At 40.5% G+C, this 16605-nt stretch overlaps 1 protein-coding gene across 5 annotated transcripts in view; it reads left to right on the forward strand.

The window, feature by feature from the left end:
* The window catches only part of NKAIN2 (sodium/potassium transporting ATPase interacting 2), an 854966-nt gene that overhangs the window by 833424 nt on the left and 4937 nt on the right, over window positions 1–16605 (forward strand). For all 5 annotated transcript variants that reach the window (XM_032484812.1, XM_014563367.2, XM_032484810.1 and 2 more), the window contains one exon: window positions 14782–14863. In XM_032484812.1, coding sequence (XP_032340703.1) covers window positions 14782–14863 — 82 coding nt within the window. The remainder of the gene's footprint in view (window positions 1–14781; window positions 14864–16605) is intronic.

The raw sequence follows: 16605 nt of genomic DNA on the forward strand, positions 1-16605 counted from the left end.
AACTAAAACTAAACATCAGTCCTTGAGAAAATGGATCCATTTTTCTAAGCAGTCACTGTCTTTTCTAAAACAGATCCAATGTGTTTGCAAATGTTATTAAATATTCAAATATCCCGGGAAAATATGCAGAATGCCATTTAAAAAATATCTTAAGGGGACTTATTTTGGAAGAAAATATTGAAAAATTAATTCTAGATGTTTAAACTTGTAGATGCACACATGCATGAACCCACCAACCAAGTGCGAATGCATAAAAACATGTCCTGAATTCTCCAAAATAAACTGGCCTTGGGATAAAAGTCGTAATCAATTTACAGAACCTTTCATTTGAAAAGCAAACTGGAGGAAATTATTCACTTCTCTGAGGCTAATAATTTTCTGTTATTTTTGTTTGATTTTTCTTCTAAAGCCTGCTGGCCCACACTTCTGTGTATTGAACTCCATTCTGTATGTTTTGATCATTTTTCCAGTTTAACAGGATCATTGAGTTTTGATGCGATTCTTTGAGCACATGGCCACTCTCTCCCACCTATGGGGAAGGGTGGAGGTGGGCAAGGAGGAGTACTCAGCCATTAAAAAGTATTTGGTTCTTTCTATTTATAAAGGAATGTAAGTTTACTGCAGAATGTGTAGAAAATACAGATAAACAAACAGAAAAGAAAAATAGAATGATTTCACAATTTTGAATTCTGGTTCTCAGTTAACATTTGGGTATATGTCTCCTGGTCTTCCTTCCTTCCCCACTTCCTTCTGTCCTTCCTCCCTAGCTTGCTTGCTTTCTTTCTCTCTCTTTTTTCTATCTGGTTGTTAGAGCCATACTAAACATTCTTTTCGGTGACCTGAGCTTGCTTTCTTGTTATTTATAAATCACTCTTCAAACATAACCTAAGGGGCGGGCAATTAGCAGTTCAGAAAAGGTGCCAAGTTCTTAAGCGCGAGGTTGACAAGCAGAGTTATGAGAATGATGTGTCTATGTCAGTTTTCAAGTCTCCTCCTCAAGCAAATGAAAGAACAGTATATTATTGTTTTCTTTATATAACATTTGCTTTTTTCTGAAGGTGACTGACTGAAATGATTGTGTCCATATCTGCCTGCCTCCCACAAAACCAAAATTTGCCATTTCTTATTCTCCATCTCTGGACAGAATCACGTATTATTAGAGTCTGGAGCCCCAGACTTCAGATGCTGCTCATCTCTAGCTAATGCTCTGCAGCATCATGGTGGGACCAACATAGAAGGTGTCCCCTTGCTCCTGCCCCAGACCCCAGAAGCACAGGAGCTCTGTGTTTATTTTATTTTACAACGTTTGATTCTGCTTAAGATTTCTTTTGAACTAAGAATACTGCAGAGTTGAGAAAGGATGGAAGACTACTGCCTACCACTCTATTTCAACAGTTGAATTTTAAAGATTCATAGAGATTTGATGACTTGCCCAAGGTCACTGAGCTTACCGGTGAACTTCTAACATAACACAGCACATAGTGACTCCCTCAGGAGAGCAGAGTGTCAGGGGATGCCATTGGGGACCACACCGGTCATGACCATTGCTGTATCCTCAGCATTTAGCATCCCCAGCCTGGAGTAGGACTCAGTAAGTATCTGGGAAGTAAATGAATCAACAAATCAGCTCTTCACAGCCATTTCCTGGACTACATGGAAACTGCTAAGGAAATGTGACATTTTCTTAGACCCCAGTTTATTCTAAGTAAATGAATAACCAATTAGACTAAAGCACCTTTTGTCATTTTTTAAACAAATGGAGAAAACAAGATATGCTGTCATATGTAGAAATAAAAGGCAGAAGAGACGATCAACCCCTGAAACCAATGCCTGCCTATTTGTGTGCCTCCTGTCAGTCACGTGTGAGTTTCTATTGGTGACAGTAGCATTTCCTAACAGTGAGATATAATTTTTACAGTAAGTCTCCCAAAATTAGTGCTGGTCTCTTTTTCAGCCTCCTGTTAAATTGCTCCCTCTTGTGGTCACTAAAGAGAAAACATATGCCCTTTATTTTTAAAACTGGACATTCAGGTCTGAGTTGAGTCTGCTTCTTTAACAATCACAACGTATTTTCTCCCTTCTCTCTTTATGTCTCGTCCATTATACTCTACTGCTTATCACATACATTCACTCACACACACACACACACACACATACACACACACACACACACACACACACACACACACACCCCTACTCATGTGCATACGTGATTATCATCTTTAAAAATAAATGATTGTCTTTAAATAAATCCAGTGTTCCAAAATTAAAAATACCAGGGAAGGAAATTGATTCATTCTCTATCCTTTGCTGATTTGAAACAATCAGGACCCTGTTTCTGAAGAATCAATGTTGAAGTAACAGTACTAAGACTAGCAAAGGAAGACCTTTAACTGGGGTGTCGTGAAGAGGGTGTGTTATGCAGAAGACTGAAATGATCCAGTAGATGAATAATATCCAAGTTGTTTTAATCAGCCTCAGTGGAAAAGAAAGCCGGATCACGTGAAAGGGAGAAGTGGTGACATTTACAGAAATGATTCAAAGAAACCTCTTCCATTTTGATTATTCTGCTTCCTCCAGTTCTGAAGCACCTAGTCCACTGGCATTGGGTGTCCTGCACGCGTTTCCTCACCATCTCTCCCTGGGCCCCTGTCGATAATGGAAAGCAGCTAAGTTGCAGAAAAAGTCGGATGCCTTTAGTGCCTATGTGCATGCTCACAAAGTCAAGCTGCTGGGATCCCTTAGTCCTACCTTGAAAGAACAAATGAGAACAAGACAAAGAGCCGGCACAGGAAACAACTCGAAACACCCTCCACAGCTGAGCCGTGCTGAGACAGAGGACTGTATATTCAAACTTAGTCTTTTGATAAATGACGCTGGCCATTGCCAACTTCATTACAACCAGTTGTGCTGTCGTGGTGGAAATGGCATCTAATAGAAACAGAAGGCCAGGCTTAGTTATCTCCTTAACAGCAGGAGGACTGCAAATCACTGCATCTCTAAGGATGGCCACCAGGTAGGCGGAACGAAAACATCTGAGCAGAGCAGCCTAACACAGAGCGCCGAAAGAATGCCTTGTAAATAGGCAGCGTAGGGCGAGCCCTCAATCCTGTGTGACATTTAAATGAGGCCGTTCCAGTCGCAGAGCATCAGGGAGGCCTCCGTGAGGATGGGCTGGCACTGTGGCAGGGAGGGAAGGAGAAACAAACTTAAAGCTCACAGGAGGTAAGGTTTGTTTAAATAATAGAAAGTAATTAGGCTGAAGACAAAAATCAGTGATGGCATTTTATAATTACAATTAATTTAAAGGTTAATTTCCTTTGGTGCTAAAATCTTATTTAAAACATTTACCAGGAAAGGAAATGAGGATGTTACTATCAAGAGGCGACGAGTGCTTCTGGGAATCCTATTATCGCTGGAAAATTAGGTTAGACCCAAAGTGGAAATTTCAATTCATTTTTGTGTATAATAGATGGTGGTCCGGCCTCAGAGTCAGTGGGGTTGGCTAGGGCAGTGCAAGATTTGCATTTTTTGTCTGTTTGTTTATGGGATTAATTGCAAAGGTTTCCAACAAAGGAGGCTAGTTTATACATGAACAACCCTGACACAAAAAGAAAATTGGATATGGATTGCTGCCTTTGTAACTAATGAAGCTGATGTTAAAGGAATTCCCAAGAGCAGAGAGGCAAAATGACGCACATAGTCACTCATCCATACACCTTCGTCTCGGCAGGAAATTGAATGGGGGGCAACAGTATTGCTGTTGGCTCCAAACCTGTCAATCCTATTCTCCTCTCCCAGGTCCCACCTTTTTCATCACTCTGTTTTCCATTTGGGAATTGTCAGGTCTCATGTCGCAGGTTCCTATACTCTATTCAGCAGTTCAGCTCCCTGGAAACTTGCTTAGGGAAGCCACTGTATAATAGTAGTAACAGCCAGAGGGGAAACAACTCCTTCACACTAATTTTTTCCATTCATTATGCCTTTGCAGATTTGTTCATTCTAAATATTTGACTGCTATTATCGGTATGTAAACCAATCCCACAAATACGGAATTGTGCAGATCGCAGAGCGATGAACAATATTAGCAATTACCTGCTTTAATCTTCTAATTCTACAGCTGAGGAAAGGAACACTGAAATTGACTTGCTCCAAGTCAATCATTTGGAGGCAGTGCTGGGAGCAGAACTTAAGTCTCCTGGTGCCAGGTCTATGTCCCACATCATTTCACTGTGAGACTCGAGATAGATTCTTCCAACACGTATTTGTTGAGCAGCCTGTGTGTTAGTCACTAGGGATGCAGAAGACACTGTGTGCCTTCCTGATGCTTACAGTCCAGCACACAGTTCACACAAGGAAACACACCAAAGTGTGATGACGTTCAGACAAGGAGACTAGAGGGGGCGGTGGGAATGCACCCCAGGTGTGCCTCATCCAGTTAAGAAGACCAGGAGATTCTTCACTGAAGGAATGACGTTTCCACTGAAACCTAAAGGCTAAATCAGAGGGAGATGTAGAATTTAACAAAAATAAGTGTCTTTTTTAAAGACAACTAGTTTTTCCATCCATATTAACCAAATGGATACCGTAATCCACACAATAATAATCTTACATGTTTTTAATGAACCCCATATAGCAAATCTAGTTCCAACTTTCCCAAATATCAGTCAAGATGTTAGAGTAACCCCTGCACATTCTCTTACTTCAAACCGCTATTGTCCTTCTATAAAGATGATTCATTTAAGTTCAGTCCTTTCTGGAGGCTGCAAAACGATGCGAAGATCATGTTAGCAAAAATTACAAGGGGAGGAATAGTTCTCTATTGGGTGATTTTAGCATACATGCTTGATTTTTTATTTTCCTTAATATATATACATTGATATGCCCACACCCTAATTAAAACCACCGCATTTCCATGGGCTGTGCACTCTAGATATATCCTGGATGCCAGCAGAGAAGATATGCCCTATCACGTCTCACCAGCTCGCCTTTAGCTTGTAATAACTGTGCTCTCCAATTTCAACTGAAAGGCATGTCACCTGTAATTGAAAGCCGTTCTAACAGGGGAGCACGAAATAGAGATGAATCTATGGTGACTCTCATCCAGCCAAATGGCATGGCACCTTTAAAGTCACTTCTGCTTAGTCATTTCATCATATTCTGCACGCACCCCCACATCTGTTGAAAGTATTAAAGATACCTGGATGCACCATTTCCCGTCTCCAGCTTTACCACTGCTTGACCTTCTCAGCTCTGCCGCCGCTCACCCCACCGGCCGCTTGGTTCCCTTCATCAAGGGGGCTGATTGGGTCGCCTTCGTTACGGAGGAAGAAGGCTGCTCTAAAATCGCCGGTTCTGAAGTTCTCCGCCTGACTGTAAACGCCCGTTTTCCTCCCTCCGTGTTCTCCTGCCTGCCTCCTGGAGGCGTGTTTCTTCGCCTTTGTTTAGGAGCTCCCCTCCACTGGGAACGTCGTTTCTCCTTCTACTCATCATGCGGCTCCGGGTCCGCAGCGGCAGTGACGCTCTCCCGCGCACCCTTGGTTTCCTTCCTTGCGGTCTCCTCCCTCATGCCTGGAGTTTCAACAGCCTTGCCTGACACGGCTCAGGTGCAGTTGTCCTCTCCCAGTCCTGGGCTGCCGCACACGGCGGGAGAGAGCGCCCAGGCCCAGCGGAGGCCCGCTCCTGCTCAGCGAGGCTTTCGCTCTCTCCCACGGACCGTGGGCCGTATTCACCACAGGGCCTGTTCCAAATCCTTCCAGGTTCCTTAAGCACAGGAGCCAAACCTGAGAAAACCAAAGCCATCAAACATAAACGCCTTCCCTTTTTCCCTCAGACCCTCAACATTTTTCTATGCTGGCAAGTACCCTTTTGTCGTCTTGAAACCCTGCCCCAACCTGAGAGGCGCGTTAAGCTTTTCCTGTCCAGAGAACCCTTCCGCCGAGCGTTGGCCTCACCCCTCTGCTGAGCCCGGCCGTGGGCTCTCGGCGTCTTCACCTTCGCCCACCCCATCGGCTAGTTCCTTTTCCCTGCCTCTGGGCCAAAGCCTCGTTGACCACAAACCAGGCCAGGCCGAGCCTCTCCCCAGCCTGTCAGATAATATACAAAGTGATTTCCAAAAACATTTGAAATATGGAAACTCAGTTCAGTGGAGTTTTTTAAAAACACAAAAGATCTTCCCTTTTTCCTACCTCATGTCACACAGGCCATTCCTGCTGCTTGTCAGGCCACAGTTAACTGAGTGGGCACCTGAAGGGTTTCCTTAAACCCACCTCGCTCTCCTCAGCTTCTGCTGATGACTTCCACGCTTCCGTCGTTCCACACAAAATTCCAGGACCTTCGAATATCAGGTTCCCTTCGTTGTACCTTATCTCCACCTGCTCTCCTGGCCTGAAAGTTCTCATTCTCTCAGTAAAGAACCTAAATATGCATTTTAAAGCATAATTCGAATCACTCTCTTTAGATAAATCCCTTGCTAAAAGAGATGAAATCTACAGCGAGTCCATAAAATACACACATCTAAGTATTACACACATATAACTCTGTGGAGTTGGAATTGTTTTTTACCCCCACTTCACAGAGGAAGAAATTAAGGCTCAGAGCAACTGCGACCTGCCTGTGGGTTTGATGTTAGTAAGACGAGAAAGCATTCCTGAGCCCAGGCTTTCTGACTCCCAAGCCCTGGATCTTGACACTACTTCGCGGCTTCCCTGTGGTGTACCAGCGACGGCAGCAGATTACTAGAACATGATTCAATAGCAAGACCCCGGTCTCAGCAGAAAACCAGCATGTGTTTCTTCAAATTTCACCTAAGGTACCAGCCTCACAGAGAATTGGCAGAAAGAGACAAGAGCAAAAAGACAAAACAGTTTCTCAAATGGAAACTGATACTTCACTTTTTAGTTTTTTAAGTTTTTAAAACCAACAGCTTAAAGTGGTTACTCAAATGTTGTCTAACTAAAGAAATATTTCATTCTTACACCATTGTGGTCATTGCTTTCCAGTTTCGTTTTTTAGCATATGTAAAATGTGTAACCACGTATAGAAGATTGAAGATCTGGCTCTGATACAACTAAGAGGGAAGCATGGAAAGTAGGACCCTAAGACCCCAAGAAAATGTTATTTGCTGAACAAGGTTAGGACGGGAAGCATCTGCAGTGATTTAGCTAATCAGTCTCATTCCATTCCACGTGTGCTTCGCCTGCCAGGAGCTCTCTGTAGCATCACACTTGAGTGACCTTTCAGGCAACAAAGAACAAAATACCCCTACCAAGGGTTGTGTTTTCCTAATCAGAAAAAAAGAAAAAGGCTCTGAGTCCACTCAGAGATATTAGTCCAGGCTGAACACGCCAGGCTCACATGGAAGCTGCAATGCTGCTACCAAATCAGTCTGCGCGGGAGAAAGCTGGGTCTTTTGAATCTGGCCCATGGTTGGTTATGCTCTAAATGCCTTTTGTGCAGCTGGAGATTAGTACCCTTGAAATGCTCACCTGCAGAGCTAATGGATTTACACTCTATTTTCCTAGGCCCACACAAATTCTTTCACGTCTTTCAGTGAGTTCTTCCAAATACTGAGGTTTGGCTTACTGTGACCTGCTTTTTTAAACTCCCCTTCATGGTCTTTTCCAGCTCTGCCTCCAAAAGAGAGTTATGTTGACTAGTGGCTTTGTCGTTAATAACCAAGTTCCAATTTTATATTACAATACCTCACTGCCAACGTGTATTGAAAAAAAAAACCAGTTTGATTTGCTGAACTCTGTGTTCACGATTAAAAGGTTTAAATAGAAGGGAAGCTCACCACAGGGGAACATATTAGAGTGAAGCATATTTATTCCAGAAGCGTTTTTCTCTTACTTGGTAATTTCTAAATTCCACTATTATTAATGTTATTAAACAATAGTTATTAAACTGATATGGCACTTTAGTCATTTAAAATAATTGGACCTCCCCTTGCCTCCATAGGTCAGTAGATACAAACACACCCATATTGCAGACAGGAAAACTAAGGCAAAGAGAAAATGCAGTAACAATTGCAGAGAAAGTGATAACATTCCCGAGTTGTCTTCAAAGGACCAAAGGCAAATCGCTCCAATGAGGCAAAGATTAAGCAAGTACCAATTTTATTTCATTTTGTCACCATCGACTCAGTCATGTACCTCTGTTTAGGATGCTATGAACTGGCCAGAAAGAAAACAATGTTTTTCCTACCAGTGATTGACATTTGCAACACTCGATAGCATTCATCAGTGGATGCCTCTCTCCCCCTAGCCATTTTGATGCCAAAGGATGTCCCAGCCTCTTTCCTTCTACTTCTCTAGACCAAAGAGACTACAGTGGTGGCTCCTTCCCATTTGTATCCAAAAGGTTTCTTTTATCTCATAGGACCCAAGCAATCAGTGACATTCCAGATTTTCTGTAAAAGGTCTTCCCTTTCATTCAAGACCTTATTGAGGGTCAATGCACTCAGTCAAATTTCACCTAGAAATTTTACCAGCATCTTCCATGCTTCAATCAATTGCCTTATTTTTTTCTTTTTTTTTTTTTTACAGCTTAATGGGCTTAAAGAGTTTGTTCAGTAAATATGTATTGAGGGTCTTCTATGAGACAAACACTGTTCTGGGTTCTGGGCTACTGTAGTAAACAGTAAATCCCATGCAGCTTTTATTATAGTGATGGAATCAACCACACACAAAAAAGTAGATTCATAATATGTCAGGTGGAGACAGGTTTCAATGAAGCACAATAAAGCTGGGTGAAGAAAAAGAAATTCATCTCTAAAATCCCAGCAAGTGTCCAAGTCACCTTGCAGCAATTACAATTACATTTCCCTTTTCTAAGTGTTTCCTGGGCTTTGCCATTTGTATGTGCCACTGACAGCTTGCATGCTGCATTTCCCAATGAAGCCAACTGCCAAGTCCCTCCTGTCACTCCTTTTTGTTCTGTTAAAGGCAGCAACATTCTCCTAGACAACACACTTCTGAGTTGATTTTGAATCTTGCCTTTTCCTCCCCTTCTGTCAAATTAAAATACTTGGCATGTCCTATTTTTTCTACCTCTTTATCCATTGATCTCACACTGATTGTCACCTTTTCTTTCTCATTCTTGAAATTCTAATTCAGGCCTTCAATAATTCTTCTGTCTTTCACATTTTCTGATAAATATTGAAATAACTATACATTATGCCAAAGGGCTATAAAGAAAACATCCTCTCTCACTTTGAAAAAACATCATTGTAATCAGCAGTATTGCAAGAGAGGGCTGAGCATATAAATAGATTTCAGAAGAAAGGATTGTTTGAATGTTTATGTGGTGCCCTCATCAGTTATCAGGCACAAAGGAAATGAAGTAAGACTTGAGGGATGTTCACCTTATCTCATCTGAAAGATCTGTTACGGAAAACCAAGGCATCTCATTAGCAGCTATTACTGGCAAAATCTAATACAGCTGTTTTTTTCTTCAGTTATTGTTCACATCAAAATGTTCCTAGAACATTAGATTGGAGATGAGAAGAAGATGAAAGAGCAAATTTTCTAGAAAGAACAGAGGAAAGATACTGGAGAATAAACACGAGAGGCATCTACAACCAATAGAAGACTCAAAGCAAGCGCTCAGAACTTTCACTAAATGAATCATATAAAGAGGAAACAAGAGAGGGGAGTGTATGGCTCAGTGATAGAGCACGTGCTTAACATGCGTGAAGTCCTAGGTTCAATCCCCAGTACCACCATTAAAATATATATATGTATGTATAAATTAATACACCTAATTATCCCCCAGAAAAGAAAACAATAGACTTAAGATTTTAGATATAATCCAAAATGTGATGCAAAACCTTTGATAAACTTCCAGGAGCTTACTGGAAGGGCATAAGTGAAAAGAAATCACTTTTCAGTATACTTAGGAAGAAAAGAGACCGCCTGGCTTCTACTTCCACCCTCAGCTGCTGTGTGCCCCCCAAAACTAGTCAAGTAAATCTGTGTTTGTCTGTAAGGTGAGGATAATTATTCCCACCTACCTTACTGTAATACTGTAAAGATAAATGATATCACCTAAAGGCGCTCTAGGGACAATCAAGTATTTTGCATTTGTAGGGAATTCATTTTCATTTTCAGGAATTAAGGAGATTCCTGACTAATAAAAGATCTTCTTTTCTAAATGATGCAGAGATAAGCCATGAGCCAAACGTCTAGGATCATCGCAATCACTTGGAGGAGTACCTGTTAGATGTTCCATGACTCCTACTGCTCAGAAAAGGTTCACAATATTCAGTAGCCTCTTTAGAGCCTAAATTAATGTAATTATATAAAAGAAACAGAAAACAGACCAAAGTGGTGTTAAGGGTATTTTAAAAATGTAAGCTAACCCAGTCATTCAATTTTTGGATAGAGAACAACATAATTTCTTCTACTTATGATCTCTACCCACATGGCATCCCCCAAAGAGTTCCTGATGTAGTTGACGCATCATTTTGTAAACAATACCAAAAATCAAGTCTACCTACCCTGACCACCATACTCTTAATTCCAGTGGTCAGTTAGACCCAGCTCTTCTTATTCCTCTCCTTAGGTCTTTAGGAAAGCATCCAAACAGTTACTGAGAAGGAGAATATGTGGAAGTTGACCTTACATAAGTTCCTTGGCTGTGAACTCAGGCATGCATATAAAATACACTACAGAAAATACACCCTTTGATTCTGGTTGAAATGTGAAGCCCCCTCGTGAGTGAAATGGTAAAAATCCATCCTGGTTACATTCAGATCCTCTTCTTTTCTCGTCTTGGTTCTGAGTCACCCGCTGTGGCAGCCCCTTCCATGGCCCCAGCTGATCTGAGTGATCAGAATGATCAGAATGATAGCAGTCCTTCCACCAAAGCTCTCATCCTACCTTCCCTGGTGGGGTAGTTGTAAACCGGATCTACCAGTCAACCCACCCACCAGACAAGTGGCTAATAAGAGCAAGACCCAGACAACTCAAGCTCCATTTAGCAGCACATTCTCAGACACATCTCAGTTCCCTCTGGCCTTTTCTTGTGTCTCAGAAGGTCTACCTTGCTCTGGACCCAAGTTTTGTTTCCCATTTTTGTCCTGATTCTGTCTGTTGGACCTGAAGATTGCTTTCAGTCTTGCCTTCTTCAAGTTATCACTTGGTTCGCTCCACAATTTCTGACTCATAATTACCATCTCGCTTTTTCTGCCATCCATTTCAAATCTCTAGAATCGGGCTAAGGAAATATTTCAAAACAACAATAGCAACACTAATAACCCTCGGCTTGACTTGGATCTCGCTTTCAGTGGAGGAGACCATGGTAGTTGCATCTGCCCTGAACTTGGCTTGCTCTAACCCCCTCAAGTTCTCTAGTACCAGGGTGGGGACCGTCTTACTAAGGGAACCTCAGAACGAGGAAACTCTCATGCTGTGAATAACTCTGAGGAAACTAAGTCTCAATGTTGACAAGAGTGAACCCTAATGAACAGGAATTTAGGCACTATCTGCAATGAGTCCCCGGTCATGGAAAATAATATCTCAAAATGCAAACTTTAAATATAGTTGCCACTCAATTATTGTACAACTCTTCCGATATCATTTATATTAGCTAATGTGCATATGTGGGCAATTCAGAAAATGAAAGAAGTTTTCTCCTTTTTAACTCGTTTTTGATAAAAATACTTGGTAGAGTTCTATAGTCCCAAATTAAATGCTTTCTGTCTTTCTTTCTCCTACCCTGCATGGCTTAGAAGAATTATAAAGAAAACACTGAATTTTTTTCAAGAGCTTTTAATTTTCTTCTTCCACACCTGGTCTCACCCAGGACTCTACACTCCTTACTTTATCCTCATACTAATAGTATAAGTATTACTAAGTATAAGAAGTTACGTGATTTTTCTAAGGTCCCACAGCTGACAAGTGGTCAAAGCAGTTTTGAACCCTGATCCTTCTAGCATCGGGGTCACTGTTCTTTTCATTATACCATAGTCCCTCCTTATCTGTAGTTTCCTTTTCCAGGGTTCCAGTTACCTGTGGTCAACTGCAGTATGGAAAGATTAAATGGAGTAAACAATTCATAAGTTTTAAATTGTGAGCCATTCTGAGTAGTGCGATGAAATCTCATACCATTCTGCTTTGTCCTTCCAGGGACATAAATCATCTCTCTGTCCAGCACATTCATGCTGTGTATGCTACCCATCCATAAGCATGGGAAAAAATATAGTATGTGTACATATAGGGTTTGGTACTATTCATGATTCAAGTGTCCACTAAGGGTCTTGGAATGAACCCCCTGCAGATAACAGGGGACTGCTGTGCTATACCACTTTTGACCAGAAGACAAATTCTTCCTTGGTAAAAGGGTTTTTATGATAAAAAGAAATGATATCACTCATATGTAGAATCTAAAAAAAAAAAAAAAGAAAAAAAGGAAAAAAGAAGACATTAATGAACTCACCTACAAAACAGAAACAGACTTGCAGACATAGTAAACAATCATGGTTACTGGGGGAAAGGGGTTGGAAAGGGATAAATTTGGGGGGTTGAGATTTGCAAATGTTAACCACTATATATAAAAATAGACAAAAATACAAATTTCTTCTGTATAGCACAGGGAGCTATATTCAGTATCTTGAAATAACCTTTAATGAAAGAGAATATGAAAACAAATATATGTATATATATGCATGACTGGGACATTATGCTGTATACCAGAAATTGACACAATGTAACTGAATATACTTCAATAAATAAATAAATAAGAAATGAGATTTTAAATTATAAGACTTGGAGGCAACTTAAATGCATATTGCTAAGTTAAAGAGGCCAATCAGAAAAGGCTAGATCATGTAGGAGTCCAACTCTATGACATTCTGATAAAGGCAAAATTATGGAGACAGTAAAAAGATCAGTGGTTGCTAGAGACCAGGGGAGATGGAAGGATAAAAAGGCAGAACACAGGGGATTTTTAGGGCAGTGAAACTATTCTGGGTGATACTAAAATTGTGGATACAATTGTGGATACAAAAATGTCATTACATATTTGTTGAAACCTATAGAATATAAAATACCAAAAGTGCATCTTAATGCAAACTCTGGTCTTTGGGTGATAACAATGTGTCAGTGTCGGTTTCATAAGTTGTAACAAATGCACCTCTCTGGTGTGGGATGTTGACAGTAGGGGAGGTTGTGCGCATGTGGGGATGAGGATGGGGGTAAATAAACCTCTCAATACTGTCTTCTCAATTTTGCTGTCAACCTGGAACTGCTCTAAAAAATAAAATATTTAAAAAAAAAAAGATTTCCCCACCCAACAGACATCATGGACTTTATGTTAGTTGCTCCAATTTCTACCTGTAGCACTTAGGATACCAAAAAGAGAACAAAAACTAGTCAAAGCTAAGCCAATAGAATACGGTTTTAGAAAAAAGTAAAGATATCCTCTAGCATCCTAAAGTCTATAGTTCCCCTTCTTTCTCCTTCCTGTCATCTATCTTGTCAGCTTTTGTTTTGCCTCTTGTAGCCCCACCATACAACCTCCACATCCAGGAATGGAAAAGAAAAAACAAACACAAAACTTTGCGCAGTACTCTCACTAATTACCGTTCCAGTTACTATCACGTCCAAAGCATAGTGGTTTAAAATAACCATTATTATGCTCATGGATTCTGTGGGTTAAGAATTCAGACAGGGCACAGTGATGCTGGCTTGTCTCCTAGCCCTGATGTCAGGGGCCTCAGCTGGGAAGACTCCAACACTGGGTTGACTCAATGGCTTGGGGCTGGAATCATTTGGAGGCAGCTTTTCTCACGTGACCAGAGGTTGATGCTGACTATCAGCTGGGACCTCAGCTAGCCTGTCAGCCAAAATCATACCCAGAGGTCCTCCGTTGATCTCTCCACGCCAGCCGGTTTGGACTTCTAGTTCAGGCGTGGTGACTGTGTTCCAGAAGAGAGCATCCCACAAGAGTAAAGGGACGTGCAAGACCTTTTTTGATCTAGCTTTGGAAGTCACATAGTGTCAATTCCACCACACTCTATTGGTCACAGTGGCCACAAAGCTCTACCCAGGTTTTAGAAGAAGGGACAGAGACCCAAACCACAGGATAAGATGAGTGTCAAGGTCACATTATGAGCAGATACGGAATAGGAGATATTGTTGCAGCCATTCTGGATAAGATAACCTACTATAGTAACTCTTGTTATATAGCTCATTGTATCTTAAATATCTAGGTGTGTATTGCATTTGAATGTTTGGTTAGACTTTGCTCCACATCTTTATTTCTGATTGTCTGTCTGAGATCATGAACCACATAATGGCAGGGACAGCCATGTTGGGTTAATTTACATGAGCTCCGCCACAGCATCTTGCACTTGACATTCACAGCACATGATATTATTACTAGTGCCGCAATTGCCGATAGATACATGCACTTGAGCGATCGTTATTTTTTATATTGTCATGTGTTGCAGAAAATCTTCACGCTAACCAAAAAGACATAGAGCATCCTTACGGTGCAAGTGAATTTTATGACTCCAATTAGGTCTTGGTTGCTTCAAAGGAGTACATAATGTCTTCTTCCAAGTGGATACATTCTTGTAAAGCAGTATTTGAATCTCACAGTTGAGGGGACTAAAAACATCACTGCCTTGAAGGAACTATCTTTTTTTCCTCCACAATTAGCTACTTCTGGTTTAATAGATTATTAAAAGGTTTATATTAGTAATTTGTATAAGACCTTGATCGTGAATGTTTATCTCTTTGGAAACATTAACTAACTAAGGCAATTGTCCCTTTCCAGTTGATTTCATAGGTGGCTTTGACTCTTATGGCTATCAGGGGCCTCAGAAGACATCTCATTTACAACTACAGCCTATGTACATGTAAGTACCCCACTGCGGAGACGCTCTTCTGGGATACTAACATTGACTCAGTAAATGTGACTGTGGCACAAGCTAGATGGCGTGTAGCTCCCTCATATCCTTCCAGTAGTTTCTCTTCTGTTAATATTGTTTTGACTGAGCTAATTCTGATAACATTTTATTCATAACTTTTTTTAAATTAACTTACCAGAAAAGCCATCTCTAAAGTTACCTATAGTCTTACATAAGTATCAACTACATAGCTAAAACTCCAATATAATGTACAACTTCTTTGAATTACCCAAAAGTTGTGTATTTTGAAAATGATATAACATGCTAGGTAGTTATACGTAATGATATATAAACCATATATTCTGGTTTTCCCAGTATAGTCTCAGTTTACACGGGTTGTCCTGGTGGCATTATTACCAGCACTCCCTACTACTCACAAAAGTGTTCTCATTTGGATGATAAATGACAGCTTATCACTTTCATTCTGTGTAGTGTTTAAAAAGTGAAGAACTGAGCAATAATACTCTTTATCCTTGTTCTAGTGTGAAAAGTGAAAATGAAACCAGAATATTAACACTGAAACTTACCAGACCCTTAACTCTAGCACTCAAGACAGCAGACATACAATCAGAGCCTGATTTTTATATCTGTGTTTAGGCAAATTCCCTTGGATAACAACTGATAACAAATTCTATATATCAGCATCACGTGATATGCTGAATTGCAAGCGAAGAGCAAAATAGAAAGTAAGATTCCAATTCATTTTGAAATGTGAGCTTCTCTCTTTGAAGATATGTGTTTGTCGTCGTCGTCCTCCACCATTGAATCATTTTACCTTTCAGTATTGTTAGTGTATAGGATAATAAATATAGGATTTGGGGGCATATTTCTCCTCCACAGAGATGAAAGTAATCCTTATACATCCCCGTTTAAGCTTCTCTTTACAAAGGGAATGATCTATGCGTCATGCCTGCATTTTGTGTGTGTCTGTCTTGTAGTTCCCTAAAAGCATTGGGTAACACCACGCATAAAAAAAGGCTCTATCAGTTCAGAAGTCAGCCAATACTATACATCATTCAAAGCATCCTTTCTGTAAACAGTATAGCACACATCCTCTCTTTTACATCCATACAACCACTGCCCTAATTCAGGCATTTATTACTTTCAGTTTTCCAGTCTCTTTCTTATTTTAGAACTCCCGCCCATCTTCCATGTAACTGCCAAATTAATCTTCTTAAGGTACCACTCTGATTACATTAGGCCCCTGCCCCAAAACCATCTTGCTGGGGGACACTGGGGAAATGTAATGATGAATAAGAACAGTCCCCTGCTTCCTGAAGCTTGTCATCTATTGAGGGCACACGTAGTCTGATATCGCCCTTGATATATTTTTTTCCAACCAAACTAAAACTCTTGCCTTCTGCAAATATGACGTGTATTTTTCCAATTGCCCATGCAGTTCTCTTGACACTAAATTTCTTTTTTTTTTCAAATTCCATTCTTTCGAATCCTATGACCCTTCAAATTGTATCTTAAGTTGTACTTCCTTTATGAAACATTTCTTAATCTCTTTCTCCTTTGATATTTCTTCTTTCTTTTGTCCCATATTATAGTTGTTTTCAATTTATTGCCATACCTTTCCTATCTTCCCAAAAGGACTTGATAGCTCAAACAAAAATTAAAATGATAAATCCTTTCAACTATTTACCATTCTTCTCAATATTGTAATATAGCCTTGTATAAAGTGTTCT

Source organism: Camelus ferus, chromosome 8, assembly GCF_009834535.1.
Source record: "Camelus ferus isolate YT-003-E chromosome 8, BCGSAC_Cfer_1.0, whole genome shotgun sequence".
In the NCBI taxonomy this organism is placed as follows: Eukaryota; Metazoa; Chordata; class Mammalia; order Artiodactyla; family Camelidae; genus Camelus; species Camelus ferus.